At 39.4% G+C, this 17,405-nt stretch overlaps 1 protein-coding gene across 1 annotated transcript in view; it reads left to right on the forward strand.

The window, feature by feature from the left end:
- LOC104548084 (protein Daple-like) overlaps nt 1–16,142 on the forward strand; it is a gene marked incomplete at both ends in the record, with an annotated part of 25,055 nt that extends 8,913 nt beyond the window's left edge. Inside the window, 6 exons of the mRNA XM_010194003.1 lie at nt 118–223; nt 730–767; nt 1,181–1,366; nt 13,705–13,786; nt 15,172–15,249; nt 16,074–16,142. Of these exons, the coding sequence (XP_010192305.1) occupies nt 118–223; nt 730–767; nt 1,181–1,366; nt 13,705–13,786; nt 15,172–15,249; nt 16,074–16,142 (559 nt within the window). The remainder of the gene's footprint in view (nt 1–117; nt 224–729; nt 768–1,180; nt 1,367–13,704; nt 13,787–15,171; nt 15,250–16,073) is intronic.
- Between the last annotated feature and the right edge of the window lie 1,263 nt (nt 16,143–17,405).

Below are 17,405 nucleotides of genomic sequence, written 5' to 3' on the forward strand. Positions count from 1 at the left end.
GCCCAAATCACCAGTGGGGAAACCATCAACTCCAGTGCAAATCCACAGCTTCAGGAAGAGTAATTTTTCAGCTAACGAGGAGTAATTTTTAATGTGTTCAATGATTGCTTTGTTCAGACTGGGTAGAAATGAGTGGGGCAGCTGTGGTGCATGAGCGAGGGGCACACATCACATGGGGACAGTGTGGCCAGGGCGTCCAGAGGCGGGCTCGTGCCCACTGTGGGTGAACATGACCGGAAAATCATTCTGTAGTAGTCAGGTTTTGTAAGGACAATTAATTGAAATGTCAGTGTCAATAGCACGCTTTTTAATTCATTACTTCATCTCCTAATTAAGCTGAATTGTACATCCCAAAAGGTTCCTCTCTTCCTCTGCTAATTCTCTGCCTGCTTGTAGCTAACACAGGGAATAGGAATGTGTCTTTCTGCAGGCATCTTAAAGTCCAAAGAGATTCATTTTAAGGTTTCTTTTCTGCAGTATCCTTTGTTTTATTTGTTGTAATACAGCAAATATATAGAATATCTGTATGGAAGCAGAAGTGCAGCCTTTCAGGTTCTTTTAATTATTACATGTACCATTACATGTGCCATGTATTCGTGAGTGCATTCATTATTTCCCACTGAGAAATACATCCTTACATCTGGCTTTCTAAATTAAAATGACTTAGTCACACATCATTATTTTTTTGGCCTGTGAGTGCTGTTCAAAAGCTTTTATGTTCTGTTTCAGTTGTTCATTACTGCTGTATGGCAACATATTAATATACAGTAGGTTTTTGGTTTATTTTACCAGCAAGATTTCCAGAACTTGTTTTCCATTCAGATTTTGAGAAGAAAAATGTTACATGAGGTGCTCTTCTTTATGCCTAGATCACTTTGCTTGGTTAGTTTGAAAACAGTTTATATAAGTCCTTGTATATGTACATATTTAGACTTGGTTAATTAATGGCAAGTAGAAAAAAAGTATAAGAACTTTAAGTGTTTTGGTATTTACATCATTTAGTCTAACAATGAATTGATTTAAGTGCAGAGTAGTTGGGAAGTATTGTAGATAATGAAAATATCCAAATACCCAAACTAGGATTACAGACGCTGAAGTCTTGGTGTCATGAATCAGGTGTAAAATTTTAGTGAAGAAGGAAAATTTGACAACAGCCTATATGATTTTTTTTCCTCCTCAGAAATCCCCAAATTGAATCAAAGATTGGCAAAAACCCAGCGAGAGAACGAATGCCTCCAGGAAAAGGTAAAGCATCTGACGGTGATGGCCGACATGGTTGAGCTGAAAACTCAGCAGCTTCAGACTTCACTGCAGCAAGGGAATGAGCTGCAGAGCAGGTGCCGGGAACTGCAAAAGGAAACGTTAGGTAAGAGAATTGTCATGTTTTGAGCAAATGTCCAAGTAAAATGAAATGGAAAAAAATATATTTAAAGCACTTAAGTTGTGGCTGTTGCTATGAAAGCACTCACAGCTCTGCTCAGGCCCAAATAAGAAGTGGGTGTTGTGCCATAGGTCACCTGGAGAGAGTCACCCTGCTGGGGACACAGGTCAGGTGAGTAATGGGGAAAAATTAAGGAAGGGAGTAAAACAATAAAGATTGTGGTAATACAATTATACTGTTACTTGTCAGTCTTAATTAAAACATCAGGGAGAATTTTTTTTTTTCTTTTAAAATCAAAGGAAATCCTGTCCTTTTGAGTGGAAGGCCAGGCAGAATTTTGGCTATCAGCAACAGAACTGAGAAGTAGGACAGGCTAAGCCAGTTTCTATTCTCCTAATTCATTAAATTTGAGTCTGTCTAATGATCTGCCCTTGATAGGATAATTTCAAGTGTTATCGTTGCTCTTACAGATTTCAAGAGGACCCTCTAGAGCCTTAAAAAAATCTTGTGAACTTTGCTGAGACAATAACGCATTACAAGATCATTATTTGTATTGGTATCTCTCAAATCTCCCTTCATTTTAAATGGATGCTGCATTCTTAGCACTGCATTTTAAGACCTTCAGAGTCCAGAGGGGTTGTGCTGTTCTGGGCACGGCTTTGAGTCATCAAATTGGTACATAATTACCACGCTGCCTTATGCACCCTGTGTAATGTCAAATGGGAAGCAGTAGCACTTGGTGCTAGTCATGGTGAAGGAATTTCACTGATCCTTCAATATATATGAAATATATGTGTATTATATATTTATATATATGTGTGTATTATATATATGTATGTACATATGTATGTATCTATGTATTATATATTTCAGACAAGAGCCTGGGTAAAAAATAATAATAAACCCCTAATTCCAAATAACTTCAAGATGACATCACTAGAAAAGATAAAACTGAAGGAATTAACTGGTTTCACTGGTTACCTAAATCATGTTGCTTGTCACAAGAGCAGGAGGCCACCTGTGACTCTTCATGTTTTAATTGAAACTTGTTGGGAAAAGATGCTAAAAATGCATTTGTTTGTGTTGAAAAGACGTGTGCTTTTCCTCCATTAAGAGATTGGCATTATATCGAAATAATGCGTGTACATGTCTGAGTGCCAGGTTTGACTATCGCAGTGCCACAGCCCAAAATTTGGTGATTACGTACTTTTAGTCTGTATGTTTTGTTTCTTGACATTCACTTTCTGCCTTTACTTACACTGGAGTAACCCTAGAGACGGGCCTGAGAGGCTCTCACTGCACTGAAAGTGTCTTGAGTATTGCTCTAATACTTGGCTTTCTTCTCTGTTCAGTATAACCAGAAAGCTTATTTCCACTTTCTTTTTAGGAGTATCTTATTGTCTGTATAAATAGACATGAGTGGTGATATATCATAAGCAGTTAGATCACTTTATTATTTACCTTTCTCTAGAAATTGGAGTTTCTGCAGTTTTCAAAATGGTTCTACTACCTGACTGCCTTGAGGAAACAGAACTACATTTGACATGTGTTTTTTAGGTGGAAAAATTAATCAAAATAAAACAATCTCAATGCAAAAACAGCTCCTTCTCAAGTATACTTTAACATTTAATTTGTGTTGAGAAAATAAAAAACCATTGTGTGTGGCACAAGTGAAGTTATCTGCTGGTGCGCAGGCTGCTGTAGTTCCTCTGTAGTGTAAGCACCAGAGTCCTTTGCACAATATCCAGAACTGTAGATTTTATTTTTTCCAGTTTAACTTGGATAATTTTCATGTTACTGAGTTACATTTTTCTGGTGAAGTGGCTGAGACTGTGGCTTCAGTGGTGGTCTCATGCATTTCTGGGAGCTGGAGTGTTGGCACTCACTGCTGCTGTAGGAAGTCTCAAGTGCATTGAATTAGGTCTCCTGTCCTCACCTCTGCAAACCACAGCGTGACTCAAAGGAAGAAGTAGGGATGGTAAAATCGCAATTATAGAGTAATTATAGGGTAATCTGTCTTCCTTGCATGTCTTGGCTTGATTTAAGAAGTCCTTGAGCCTAATAAGACAATCTTTTAAGTTTTGCAATACGTGGTTTAACATCTTTACATGAGGTATTTGTGTCATTGCACTTGTGCTGATACAAAAACTACCCTTATTAGAGTTCCCCTTTCAGTTTTGTGAAGCTGTTTACTTCAGAGGTTCCAGTAAATAGGGAGTGCACAGATTGTTCACATACACTGTAAAAATACATGTTCTTCAGTTTTCTCCACTTTTAACTGCATGGAGATTTGCCACTTTCTTATGTTAGAAGACCAAAGAAAGATGCTTGCAGTTTGTATTTTTTTTTTGTGATGCTTGCATGGCTTTGTGGCCCATCTTCTCAAAATCTGAATTTACTTCCCTAAGTTGACATTTTACATCAGACAAATCCCATCCCATCGAGCAGTTAGTTATATTTAGGCTCTAATTTCTTAACTTTAATTGAGATGCATAACTATAGAGCAATAACTGTAATATGAGGACAATACAATGAGCAGGTTCAGTAAAGCATCTCTACATTTTGTGCTGAAAAAATCAGTGCTTACAAAGAAATTCCTGTTCTGGAGGACCTGTTCCAGCCTGTGCATCATCCTGCCCATCATTTCTTTAAGTATTGCTGTATAAGAAAACCAAGATTGCTCAATGTTTCCTATAAGATGATCACTGTTTTCAGTGGCTTAGACTATTACCAAATTTAATCAATGATTTTTTTATATTAATGCAAATAAAATTGGCTGTAGCTTTCACAAGGGTGGTACGGCTGGAAAAGTCATTGAATTTTACATTTAAATCTTAGGCTGAAAAAAATTGTTGAAAACCCCATGAAACTTTTGTTCTCTTTGGGACAAGAGGCGTGACAACGTTCTTGATACAGAGAACCAAGTTAAACTGACTTTTAAGCCGTTGAAAACACTGAAAAATTGGGTACCTTGGCTGCTCTGTAACTGAGCCGGGAAATGCCGGTCCTGAATACCTGGAGTGCTTTTGGCCTGGGTGATGACAGATGCACAAATCCTGGGGGAAAAGGAACAGTACATTATTATATCCTGAACTAATAGTCTGTGATGCATGGTGAGTAAAGCATGAGGAAGCAGCTGATATTTCTATATCCTTGAATCAAATCACAGCATGGTTTGGGTGTTGCATTGAGCTGAGCAGCAGCTTCACGTCCTTCTGGGGTGCTTCAGTTCCAGTGTCTGCTTTCCCATGGCAGTGACTCAAGGGACAGTGTGTGCTTTTGTGGTGTCTGGTGTTTCAGTGGAGCAGATCAAAGGTGCCCACAGCAAACTGTCCTCTCCCTGCCGTGCTGGCACCTCACACACGCCACAGCTCCTGGTCACCTCATGCTGTCAGCAGCAGCTCAGGATGTTTTACATCAGCCCCCCTTTACTTGCTTCTGGTGGAAAATTTCACTGTGTCCCCATAAATCCTGTAGATCTGTATCTGTAGCAGCACTGATGGATTTTGTTTCTACATTTTTGTGTTTTCTGTTCCATATTTATGGTTTAAGCAGCTGTACGTTGTAGTTTTTATAGTGATGGGATTGGCTGGCCGATGACTGGGCGTTCAGACTGTACCTGGCACCACGTACCACCTTTGTGGGTATGACTCTGAATCACAGAATATTAAGATTGGAAAAACACTCTAAAATCAACAAGTCCAACCATCAACCCAATGCCACCATGGCCACTAAACAATGAGTGGTTTTTGCCTTCATTTCTTCTCCAAGTTAATTTGTGGTGAACGTTTGTGGTTTAGCTCTCACCAGTTATGCTGCTCATGGAATTCAGTGTAAATACAAGCAGCTATAGAGTTCTGGTTTTGAGGTGAGAAAAAAAAGTGGGATTTACTGAACTAAATTAGTGTTTTTCACTTTGATGTGACATAACTGAAAGTGAAGGCTTGGCTCTTGAGGGAAGCATAAAATGTTATAATATTCTGAAGAAGTTTTATTCATGTTTACATCTTCATTAATTTTTTGTCACTGCTAGCCTTGATAGGAGACCTAGTCAAGATCTGCCATCTTTATTTTTCTCTTATTTCTGTCCACTCTAAAGGAATGTTTTGGAAGCTGCATGTTTACATTTATAAAGTTTTGAAATTTTATTGCTCTACAGAGCTACTCCTTCCTACAAGAAGTCCATGAAGTGCACTGCCACGTTATCTCTCCTGCTTACTCATACATTTTAAATATGTTTCCAGAGAAGTGTGATTTAAAAATAAAAAATAGAGTATATAACGGGTTCGCTGAAAGTTATCTCAGTGGTGAGCGTACCTGAGTGGATCCTCAGGCATCTCGGCAGTGTAACACTGGAGCAGAGGGGTGACCTTGTTCATCACGCTCTGCCATTTGACTCACTATTTAATTATTTTACACATCAGGTTTCTTTTTTAAACTGCGTAGAATAAAAGCTTGAAATGGCAGAGATTTTGTGGAGGAGGAAAAAATCCCACAAAAGTTCGTGTATGGAATTCATGCAGGTGCTGTGAAATCTTAATGACCAGCTAAAGTATCAGCTGAGCAGGTCGTTTGATGTGAGGTATTTGAAAATTTACTGTTATGAATAAAAAAATGTGGCAGTTACTTAATAATAAATCAGTTATTAAGAAGCAGTAAAATGTTTGACTATCCAGACTGGACTATCCAAAAGGAGATTTCAAGCCAGAAAGGCTGCTTAGCTCAGGTGATTTTATTCTACCCTTCAGTACAACACAAATCCATTGGCATTGGCGAGGTCTGTCTATGTGGAACCCTTTGCTGGATTGGGGAAATAAAGCCAGCAAACGCACTGATGATAAAAATGTGCTCTTTGGAATGCAGGGCATCATTTTCTTCATGAAACAAGCACCAAATGCTACATGAGTTTGCCTTTGTATTAAAATAAATTAGTGGGAACCAGGGATGTTGTTTTTATTTTAATTTGCCTCACTTGTTCTTAGTGAAAATCAATTCCAGTAAGTGGATTTACACCATATAAAGTCACTGTGTAGAAATCAGCTAGATCTGGTGTGTCCATTGTCTAAGAGGGAATTTTTTATTTAATTTTAGTTTACCTTTTCTTCCCACAAGCTACTTTGAAGCTAACATCCCTCTTTGGTACCAGAATAGTTCAATGCTCCAGAAAAAAAACAAAACCTACCAGAGTTTGTGATTTATATGTTCTGAAAATATTTTCCTTTCTGCACTCAGTACTTTGAAGATTCTTGGTTTGTGTATTTATCATAGCATTACAAATTGCAAATGACTGCTGTCATACAAAATATTCAGCAAGAGCTGAAACTAAGCTTTAGTTTCTACTTTTGTTTCTTGGTTCTCATGCTTCTCATGACTTTTCAAAAATTATCTTTATGAGTTACATGTTGCCAGAGAGGTGAATTTGCTAGTTTCATACCACTTTTCAGGCTCGCAATGTTAAGTAGTAGTAGTGGCAGTTAAGTAGAGATGACAGATCTTGCAAAACACTCAATGCAGGGTAAGGTCTAGTGAATAACTGCCTAATCAAATAGACTTAAAATTAATATATATATAAAAATCAATAGTGCCTGGTGATGGTGTCTTTTCTGTGTTCTTGGTCGGGGCGGCAGAAGGGCTGCAACAGAGAGGAGCTGGTATCAATGCTTTCATTTTTATCACGAGCCAAATCCTTTCCTCTGCTTAATCACAGAGAGGGAATGATTTTCCTTCACCAAGGCGCTGCAGTTTTTCTTTTGCCCGTTTGTAGTGAGAGGTTCACCTCTATATGGGCTTAAATTGCTGTGCACATGAAATCTCTTGTAAATCTTTTAATGCTCCTGCTTCATAGGCTACTTAAGTTACTAAATATAACCTTAGCAGTGGTCTGCTGATACAATGCGACTAATGAGAGATGATTGAGAACTGCAGGCAGCTGGGGGAGTAGATGAGGAGTTTGAGTGGGAACGTTAGCACTTTTCATGGAGAGAAGGAGCAGTGTTTTCAGCGATATGAAGGGTCTTTAATGACACTTTAAAGACCACTTTGAAAATGTAAAGAGAGAATAGTTTCCTGTAGTTTTAGGTAGGCTGTGGTTCGAATATCCCCTATTCATACTACAAGTACTGTTGAAATATTTTTATTTCCAGCTGCAGTGCTGAGAATTTGAAGGGCAGAGCTGAGGAGTGCAGTGGTGGTGTTTGAACATAATGTGACAAATCGGGGAGACAAAGCGATGGCTTATTAGTGCTTTTCAGCAGGCTTCAAAAGTGGGAGAGGAACCACATGAATGTGATTAAAAGAGTGCCCCAGTTCCCTTCAGCAAGGTGTGGGGATGGGGCTGTGTCTGAGGATAATTTAGGTACAGAAAGGCCTCACTTTGCTGATTGAGGAAAAGCAGGAATCCATGTTAAAAGGAAATTATTTATTATGTTTTGTTTCATTTGCTTGCTGTAACCACTGAGAAAAATAAAATCTGCTTCCAAGGAAAATTAAGGTCAGAAGCTCCATTTTCTCACCTTCAGTTTTCCTAGCCAGTAGGTAAAGGAGAGTATTTCAATTTTAATACGTAGGAGAAGGAGGCCTGTAGGACCAATCCTGACACATCCCAGTGAGCTTGGGTTTGAACATTTGCAGAAAATTCAGCTTAAGGAACAAATCCTTTGATGCTGGGGTGTGAACCCTGGCCGTGGCTGAGTGAATATCACGTAAGGAGAGGGGAGCAGGGTTTGTGGGGATAGCAGCATTTCTCTAATTACTTTCTTCATAAGGGCTTGGAAAAGGTTGCTGTCATGTTTGTATGGTATCTGCAGTTGCTGGCTTTTTTTTTTTTGAGGGCACTGAGAATGTTCTAGATTTGTACCATTCAGAAAAACTAGAATTTGTTCCCTTCTCTTGCTTTTTCTGAGCTTGTTTTATGTACAAGCATGAAAGAACTGACATGCTCGTCTAGACCGAGGTCCAGACAGCTCAGTTCTGGCAGTGATCAGCAACATATGCTGGTGGAGATAAGGAACAGGCACTCCTTCTTCTGGCACGTCCTCCTGGTTCCTGGCAGCTTTCTGTGATTTAGAGGCTTCCTGGTGGCACTGGTCAGGTCTCCACAGGGGATGTAAATCTGTGTGGCTGGAGGCTGGCCCTGGGCTCCTTCCAGACAGGCTTGTGCTTGTGAGTCACAATTAAATATAGGAGTACTTTCTTGTGTATACAAAATAATTTATTGCAGAGAGCACAGTACATGAAATATTATAAATAAAAGTAAATAATTCTGTTGTGTGCATGCAAAGACTTTGAGTATTTAGCTCACTTCTTTGATCTCCTTAGAAACATACAGTGAGGCAAATTATTCCCAGTCTGACACAGTCATTTTTCATGTATATATTTCGTGTTTCTCACAGTTTCTCTAGTATGCTTTTTAAACAATCATATTCCAAAGTGTCTATGTCAAGCATACTTCTGAATTTGGTCTAGCACAAACATTCTAAGAAAACTTAAATATTCTTACCCTTTTTTGACACAGCTTATTAGCCAATATTCAGGGCCTCATAGGTTGCTCCCTACAAAGAACATTCTTTTAGTAAATTTTGCAGAACACCTACAACCTCCTGTTTCCCAGAATACCAAAGAAATGAAGCAGCAGGAGCTGGGTTCCAGTCTGTCTTCTTCTTTTCAATCTCCTGCCATCTTCCAGGTTTGAGCCCCCAATATTTTCCTGACCCCTTGGATTCTGTTTCTTTCTGCCCATCCCTGTGATGTTGCTGGGCTGTGTTTCCCTCCTCCCTCTCTGCCTCAGTTTCATTACAGCCATACTGTGGCTCTTGTGTCTGAATTTCTGTGTCAGCTGTTCCCTTCCATGCCCAGAAACACTGAAGTGCTGCTCTCCATTTCCACCGTGAAGGCCACTGAAGGCTGTGAAGGCCTGTGTGAACCACCCAGCAGCCTCAGGGAGGCTTCACTCAGCCCACCATCTTGATCTGAGGTAATACAGAGTACTTGTGTTCATGTATATACAGACTAAGTCTCTGAAAAAGGTTGATCCTAAAATGAGATTAATTGTGAGAGCTGGGCTGGTCCTGGCTGGCTGAGAGGGGACCTGCCAACAGCCTGGGAGTGCCTGGGGGGGGAGGTAGGGTGATGGTGGCTCCAGTCTCTGCTGGGACAGGGCACATAGGCCACAGCTTGGAGCTTGGGAGGTTTGGGATAAGCCTTGGGGAAAAGCCTTTTTTAGCAGAGGGTGGTACAGTGTGGGAAGAGAATACAAGTACCATGTATTACCTCAGATCAGGATGGCAGGCTGAGCAAAACCTCCCCAATGCTGGTGGTTGTGAGAAATGGCCTCCACTAAAAGGCGAGCAGCACTTAAAGAGCTCTTTTGGGCATGGAAGGGACTGGCACAGAAACTCAGACACAGAATTTTGCAAGAATAAAAGCACAGATAACTTTATCTGGTTGTCAGCAGCACTGCTCTGGGCAGAAGGCTGAACCTGGCAATCTCTACCTGGCTGATTCACCATGAGGATTTCATAAAGCTTAATAGAACAAGAAATATTAAAATCTGTGATTCTTCAAATTGTCTACTGCTGGTACACGTGCCCTGGGATGGGATGTTTGCAGTCAGCAGGACTGGAGGACAGCACGTGCAGCCCACGCAGCCTTTCTGCTTCTTGATGAGAACGTGAACAGGATGGCCCAGTGCTGGGTATAATGAGTCACAGCCCATCTTGTTACTCTCTGCCAGTTGTTCCCCAAACCATGCTTAAATAAAGGGAATATGAAACTACTTTCTCCCTGTGCTGTTTTCTTCATTAGGTTGTTTGAAGCAGCAAATCTCGTTTGCAGTCCTCAGCTAGGTATTGAGAAATGGGCTTTGTTGCTGAAATTGGAAGCAGATGAACTTTGTAGACATGCATTTATTCTTAAGTAGGCACAGTCATTTTAGACCAGAGACTTAGTGATGCAGAACAGATTCATACCATGACTGGCATTGATCAAAATAGAGCTGTGCTGTTGCTTTTTTGTCCACCAGGAGCTAAGCTGGTGCTAAGGCAAAAGGGTCTCAAGTAATTACTTCAATGACAATATCTATTTGAGCTGGGCTAGCTCTGTAGAAAGTCTTAACTACTGGCAAATGGTCTTTTCTTCAATGTGTGTGAAACATTAAGCTTCTATTTAGATGAGACCAACATTTTCAGAAAGTATCTTGGATTTTTTAGTAGGTTTTGCAGGAAAAGTAGAAAATCTCAAGGTTCTGTCATGCATGCTTCTGAACTGGTATCATTGTGAATCTGTTACAAATTAGCTGCAAAATCAATGGCTTGCAGAGTAGCTGTTAACCCAATATGAATATAGTTCACAGTGCTTTTATTTTTATTTTTTTTCACTGAAAACTTTACCAGTTGTTGCTCTTTACAAAGCCAGAACTGGAGCCTTCCTTAGCACCATGCCATGGGCCAGGCAGCTGGGGAGATTGAAAACTGGGTGGCTGCTTTCCTGAAACCCATGGCTGAGTGGACGCTGTGCTTGGTGTTTCTGCAGGTGCTATGGGCTGCATCTGTGGGAATTCACCCAAATAAGAGGAAACAGTCACTAACTTTAGTTATTTTCCTTTGATTCTTCACGTCTTTTCTTTGTGCGTGTTCTGTGCTGTTAAATGCAGAGGTTTTGTCCCAGTTTGGTGGCAGAGTGATCACACGTACTGCCTGAGGTCACTGGTGACTGTGACTATGGTAAGATCCATTGTGAATCACAAAGATGAGTAAAACTGAATGTGAACAATACTGAGATGGCTTTGGCCTGAAGATTCTTTAACATGCAGTACTTCTTTAAAAGCTTTAAACTGAGTTTCAGTATTACAAAGTGTGAATGCTTTTTGTTGGTTTGCATGTTTTGCGATAAGCTTCACTTTTAATCACTGGAGAACATTTTTACATGAGTATTTGAATTAAATATTTTTCTTTATTCAGCAAGTTTTCAGTGTAAGTTTCCATTTCTATTACCATTCTTTTATTACTTTCTTCTTTTGTACTATGTTTTCCAGACTTGATTGCAATCTGTATTATTTAGTCTCTGGGTGTGGGTGTGGGTCTCACCCCTCAGACTTTCTGCTCATCAGCTCCCATTGCCTTTGTTGGGAGATCTAGAGAAGATTTGCAGAAACCAGTCGTATAATTGAATCCATCTACTCCCTCGTGAAAACCTCCTGTCCAGTGCTCAGTTATTATGAAAACTTCTCAAAACAAATTGGGTAAAGAAGAAACAGAGCTGAAAGGACCACCCGAAGCACTAGAACCAAAATAAGTGTAATCCCTCTCCTTTTCCTTTCTTCCAGAACTTATGTTTGTACTCCCACATCTAGGAAGAGGCGAAAAGACCACATTTATTAATAATTGCCAGAGATATTCTGTAACAGCTTTTAAAAATTAGTCCAAAAAGGATGGTTGTGAAGAGCTGCCTGTAGTAGCTGTCCCTGTGCGAAGAAAGGCAAAGGGCTCTGCTTTTCATGGTGGTGTTCTACAGCAATTTGGTCCTAATCTGTTGTAACCAAGCAGTCGTGCTGCAGCAGAGCTTGCTGCTGTCACCGCTGGATTGTTCCCACGTGTTCTGTCTACGTCGTCTTGGTGCAGGAAGCCAACATTTCCCCTATTTGTGTCAGCATTCGGAGCCGTTTACTTCATATGGCAACGTCAGGATGAATGACAGGAAATTAAGGTTGAATTATTTCTCTTTGGCAAAGTATATAGAACAACACATGACTGCAGAATGCCCCATTGAAGAAATTAAAGTAAATGAAAGTGACTGCAGGGGATCAGATCTGTCCTCACTGCTCTTGGCCATCAAAAATGAGCAGTTAAGTTACCCTCCCCATTTATTGTGGTCACACTTTGGGCAGCATTGAAAATAATGCTGTGGAAGAGCTTCAGACCAATGTCCATCACTTTGAGGAGCACAGGCATAGCAAAGCACCTGAAAATGTGGTATCACAGGAAGAAGAGCAGGGACGGTTATTAAAAATCTGGTTATTTACTAAATATTGTTGCAGGTGTAGTCAGTATCCAGTGCATCAGAACAGGGCTGCGCACTGTGTTTTCGTGTGATGCTGATATAAACTGTATATGATGATTAAACACGCTTTTTACATTTCTCTAATGCTGTTAAAAGGGGCGTTTAAACAGATCAACTCCAGGAGGATCTATAATGTCCAGGTCCTTCTGCTTCTGTCCATCAGGCAACACTTTGTGTGAATCTATTCCGAATTATTAAAGGCTCTTTTTCTTTAATACATAATTACACTCATCTGTTTGCTCATTTCACTATGAAGGCTCTGAGTGATGTGAATTGGAGTAGAAGCTGTTTTGATGTTAAGATCAGTGTCTCTTAACAACTGCAAAAATGAATGTGTGACTGCATTGGTATGTTTGTGTCTGAAATGTATCAATGCAATGGCAGTGGTATATTATATAAAAATCTATTGTATTTGTTTTGTCATCGGTGGCAGGTGGTATAGCAAGTGCTTCTATAATTAATTTCCACTGACTTTTGCAGGGGCTTAGTCAAGCTCAAAGATATTTTATCTTTCTCTTAACAAAGCTCTCTGTAAATGCTGATAGTTTGGGAATGCATCTGATGAGTAGTGTGTACTTTACACTGTATAAAAGAAATTAAACTAATTGTACAGAGGAAAAGAAGTGGGATATATACTGGGGAAAAAGGCAGATTGAAATGGGTAGGTGATGTGTTCTGAAATATAACATTTAGCTGAGAGAGACTGAGACAAAATCTATAGTACCATTAATTCAGTGTCAATGTTTTATATTAGGTAGCATTAGCAGCTTATTTTCAGGTCTGCCTTCCTGCATGCTTTTGCTCTCAGCATTATGTACAAACTGTATGATTTAAAGCATTTCATATTTACATTTAGTTGAATTTGATGTTTCCTGGTAGAATAAGAAACCAAATACCAACAAACCCAGCTGCTTGCTCTAAAGCTGGTCTCTGCCAGGGTACGGACAGAAATTGGGAGGCTGTTCTGGAGCGTGCAGCAGTGCAACAGTGCTTCCACCTTCTCCATGAAATTAATTTGTCATTCTTAAGAAGAAAATATAAACAAGTGGCTTATATGGTTTGTAAGCAGTGAGAAATCAATCCAAATATTCCAAATTGTGAACCTGTCCTTGTCACAGATGCCCATTTGTGGTGGAGACAGAGCTGAGATGTGCCACTTTGCCTGACTGAGGTGGAGTCAGGATGTCTGAGATGCAGCTAAACCACAGTATGGATACAAGTGAATTATTTTAGTATAAATACATTGAAACCCATGTTTTTGTTTTCAGATTTAACGAATCAAGTAGAGACAGCTGGACTGAAGCTGCAGAAAGTAACCGCAGAGATGGACCACTACAAGAAGCTGTTAATGTATGCTCTCCATTAATGTATGCTTTCCGTTAATGTAATGTGCGCTATCTCACTGCTTGTTTTGCTGCTGTCCAGAAACAGAACAGGGTTTTTTTTTGGAGTGCGCTGCTTGCCGTGATGATTTCAGAAGGTTCTGACCAACAGAGAAAATACTTTAACTTCACATTAAAAGGCCTGTGTTTCCAACCCCTGACTGAGCCCGGCAGTGGCAGCAGGGCTTTCAGTGGCATGGCAACAAGCATGATTAGCTCGGCTTAGTTCACACTTCATTTAACACCCGTTTAGGATGAGTTTTGTGAAATCCACATAACTTCTGGACTAAAAATGTACGTGGAAAGTAGCATTTCACAGTGTAGGATTGGGATGGAGGGAAGGGTGCAATAAAACTAATTGGAAACTTTCCTATTTAATGAGTCACTATGATTAATTTTTTTTTCCCCAAATGTAAATTTGCTGTGACTTTTCCTCATGCACCAGCACACTATTGTGGTTTGTAATTTTACCATACTTTTGGTTTCAAGGAAGAGTATACAAAACCATAATGAAGAAGATGGCTCCATCCAGCCCACCCAAAAACCACAGTAAAAAAATCATTCAGAAAGAGCAGCAACCTTTATAATGCACTACTGAAAATAAAAATTACTGTTTCAAATATTAAGGTCACGAGTAATGATCCAGTACTGCCCATCTCCAGACCAGCTAGCATCGGTCTTTTGGTGTGTTTTCCTGAAATTTAAGCAAGGATTCATTCCTCTGTGATGTGCACTTTCTGGTTTCGATTCCTTGATTCAGAGGGCCTGATCATAACAAAGTTGCAAATATTTGGAATGCTTAGCAACAAAGTACTTTAATGATAATGCAAGTATGGAGTATGAAAACAAAGATTTTACAAACAGTTAAAGTAAAGGTTTTCCAAATGTAATTAAAATTTCAATGTCATATGGGTACAATTTAATAGAATTACATATTCTGTATCTGTTTAAATGTAAATATGAAGCTTAACCATGGGTATTAATTGGTGAAATTATGACATAACGACAAGAATCCCGCAAAGCTTTCAGCCTTCTTACCTACTAATTTGTTATTTGTTCATTTTTATTCATATCTTAACTTGAAACTTTGGCCAGTGTTGTGAGATCTCACTTTTTTGTTTGCAACATTAAACTTGTTGTGATACGGGGTTAGGATGAGGTGACATTGGAGTTTTAACCTCCAGGTAATGAAAAATATTGTCTAGAAATAATAGAACTTTTTGTTGTCTGGCTTTTAATTAAAATAGAAAATGCAAGTTAGGTAACGTGTCAACAAAGCTGATGTTTAGATCACTGCATGAGGAAAAGCTATTATTTCTTTGGACAAATACACTTTTTAAAATGTTTTCTTAGGGTGAAATCAACGGAACTTGATGTCTGTCAGAATGAACTGAAAAAAATTAAATCTGAAAATGGAATTTCAGAGTCAAGGTAAATCCTGAAATTAAATGTCACAACATGACATACAGATTCCTGAGCAGTGAGAGCAAAAACCCTGATTTTATTATTTTAATGTGGCTTTTTTGCAATAATTGTTTTCTGGTTTTAGTTTCCATTTTTGTGTTCACATCACTAGATGTAACTTCATAAAGAATACATAGCTTTTTGTCTAATATTTTATTTTCTTCTACAATGCTGATACCTTTTTATTTCATCTGCAGACTTACGAAAGAGCTGAAGGAAAAGGAGGAATCTCTTCTGATTTGCCAACAAGTCTGCAAACATTTACAGGAAGAGGTGGCCGAGAAAGAGCGGAAAGAAGAAGATCTCAAAAGAAGAAGTGGTCGATCAGAAAAGGGCTACAAAGATGATCAAGGGAGTGGAGCATCTCCCTTATGAGGAGCGGCTGAGGGAGCTGGGTCTCTTTAGTTTGCAGAAGAGGAGACTGAGGGGAGACCTCATTCATGTTTAGAAATATTTAAAGGGTGAGTGTCACGAGGATGGAGCCAGGCTCTTCTCGGTGACAAACAATGATAGGACAAGAGGTAATGGGCACAAGCTGGAACACAGGAGGTTCCACTTAAATTTGAGAAGAAACTTCTTCTCAGTGAGGGTAACAGAGCACTGGAACAGGCTGCCCAGAGAGGTTGTGGAGTCTCCTTCTCTGGAGACATTCAAAACCCGCCTGGACGCCTTCCTGTGCAACCTCATCTAGGCGTTCCTGCTCCGGCAGGGGGATTGGACTAGATGATCTTTTGAGGTCCCTTCCAGTCCCTAACGTTCTGTGATTCTGTGATTCTGTGATTCTGTGAAAGTGAGCTGGAAGCGCTTAAATCTCTCCTTGCAAAAACAGAGGAGGAGGTGGCGATGCTGAAACAGGAGAGGTAATAGGGGTGGGTGATCTCCTGTTGCTGCCCATCCAGCCTAGGTTGTCTTTTTGGACATCTGTTGCAGAGAATAATTGGGTTTTTCTAAAAGCCTTGGCAGCCCTGAGCTCATATCCTGAAATTTTGGAATTTATTAGGTGGGTTTTATATATTATTACAGTATAAACAAAATTTGAATGAAAAGTTAAAAAGCAGCTTATAACAAAAAAAGGAGAAAAAACTCCTTGCTTTTCAAGCCAGGGCTTTAGCTTGAGCTTAATCAAAACACCCATTTATTGGAGTTGTTATAGCTGTCATTTGTTATGTGAGGCTTGCAGAGCAACAGCCCTGGAGAGTTTAAATTCTTGTAACTGAGGTTATTAGCAATTTGCAAACCCTGACAATGCTGAAAATATTGCAAAGTGCCAGGTTATTGGGTAGGGCCAGTAACTGGTGAGGTATAAGTACATCAACTCTTATTTTGAAGATTCTCAAATATTAACAAAGATGCCATTTTCTGTAATTACTTTTCAGACATGGAAAATAAGGCACGGCGCTGAGGATTGTGTTTCCTGGAGTGGTACCTGCTTGGAGTGCCTTTGTCTTAGTCCCCTGCACTTACCCACTTAAATCCACATTTTTTAAATGGCTTTGAGTGTAATCTACACATCGAGTTTTATTCCTGACATCCACAGGCTTGGTTTTACTATTTATAAGTGTCCTGCTAGGAAATTTTTACTTACCGATAAATTAGCTGTCTTTTATTGGCAAAATAAAGTGCTGTCCCCTACTTAAGATGTGGGAGTGCGTTATTTGTTTGATTTGTGTGTTTTCTGAGACTGATGTACCCCAAAAGGCATTAAACTGTTTTCATATTTAAAGGACTTGAATATTCCCTGTACCTTAGTACTTTCATGAAAAGTTATTAGATGGTAATTTAACAATATTTCCCTTATACTTAAAACCCAGATACATGAGTTGTTCCAATGGTATGTTGCTAATAATCTAAGTTACAAGAATTTAAACTCTCCAGGGCTTTTGCTCTACAAGCCTCACATAACAAACAGTAACTCTTAACAACAGAAAGCACTCAATAGTTTTAATTTAAAACGTATTAAAATTTTAAAATTAATGATGGTAATATTCCAAGTTCATGAAATACAGCAGTTTCTCTTTTGGATATTGTAACGGTTTTTCAGTGTTGAAAATTTGACTTGAGAAATATTAAAAATATTTGAGGTTTCAATACGTGCACGTGGAAGAAAGTATTAAATAATATAA

This window comes from Mesitornis unicolor, unplaced genomic scaffold (genome assembly GCF_000695765.1).
Source record: "Mesitornis unicolor isolate BGI_N332 unplaced genomic scaffold, ASM69576v1 scaffold27631, whole genome shotgun sequence".
Taxonomy (NCBI): Eukaryota; Metazoa; Chordata; class Aves; order Mesitornithiformes; family Mesitornithidae; genus Mesitornis; species Mesitornis unicolor.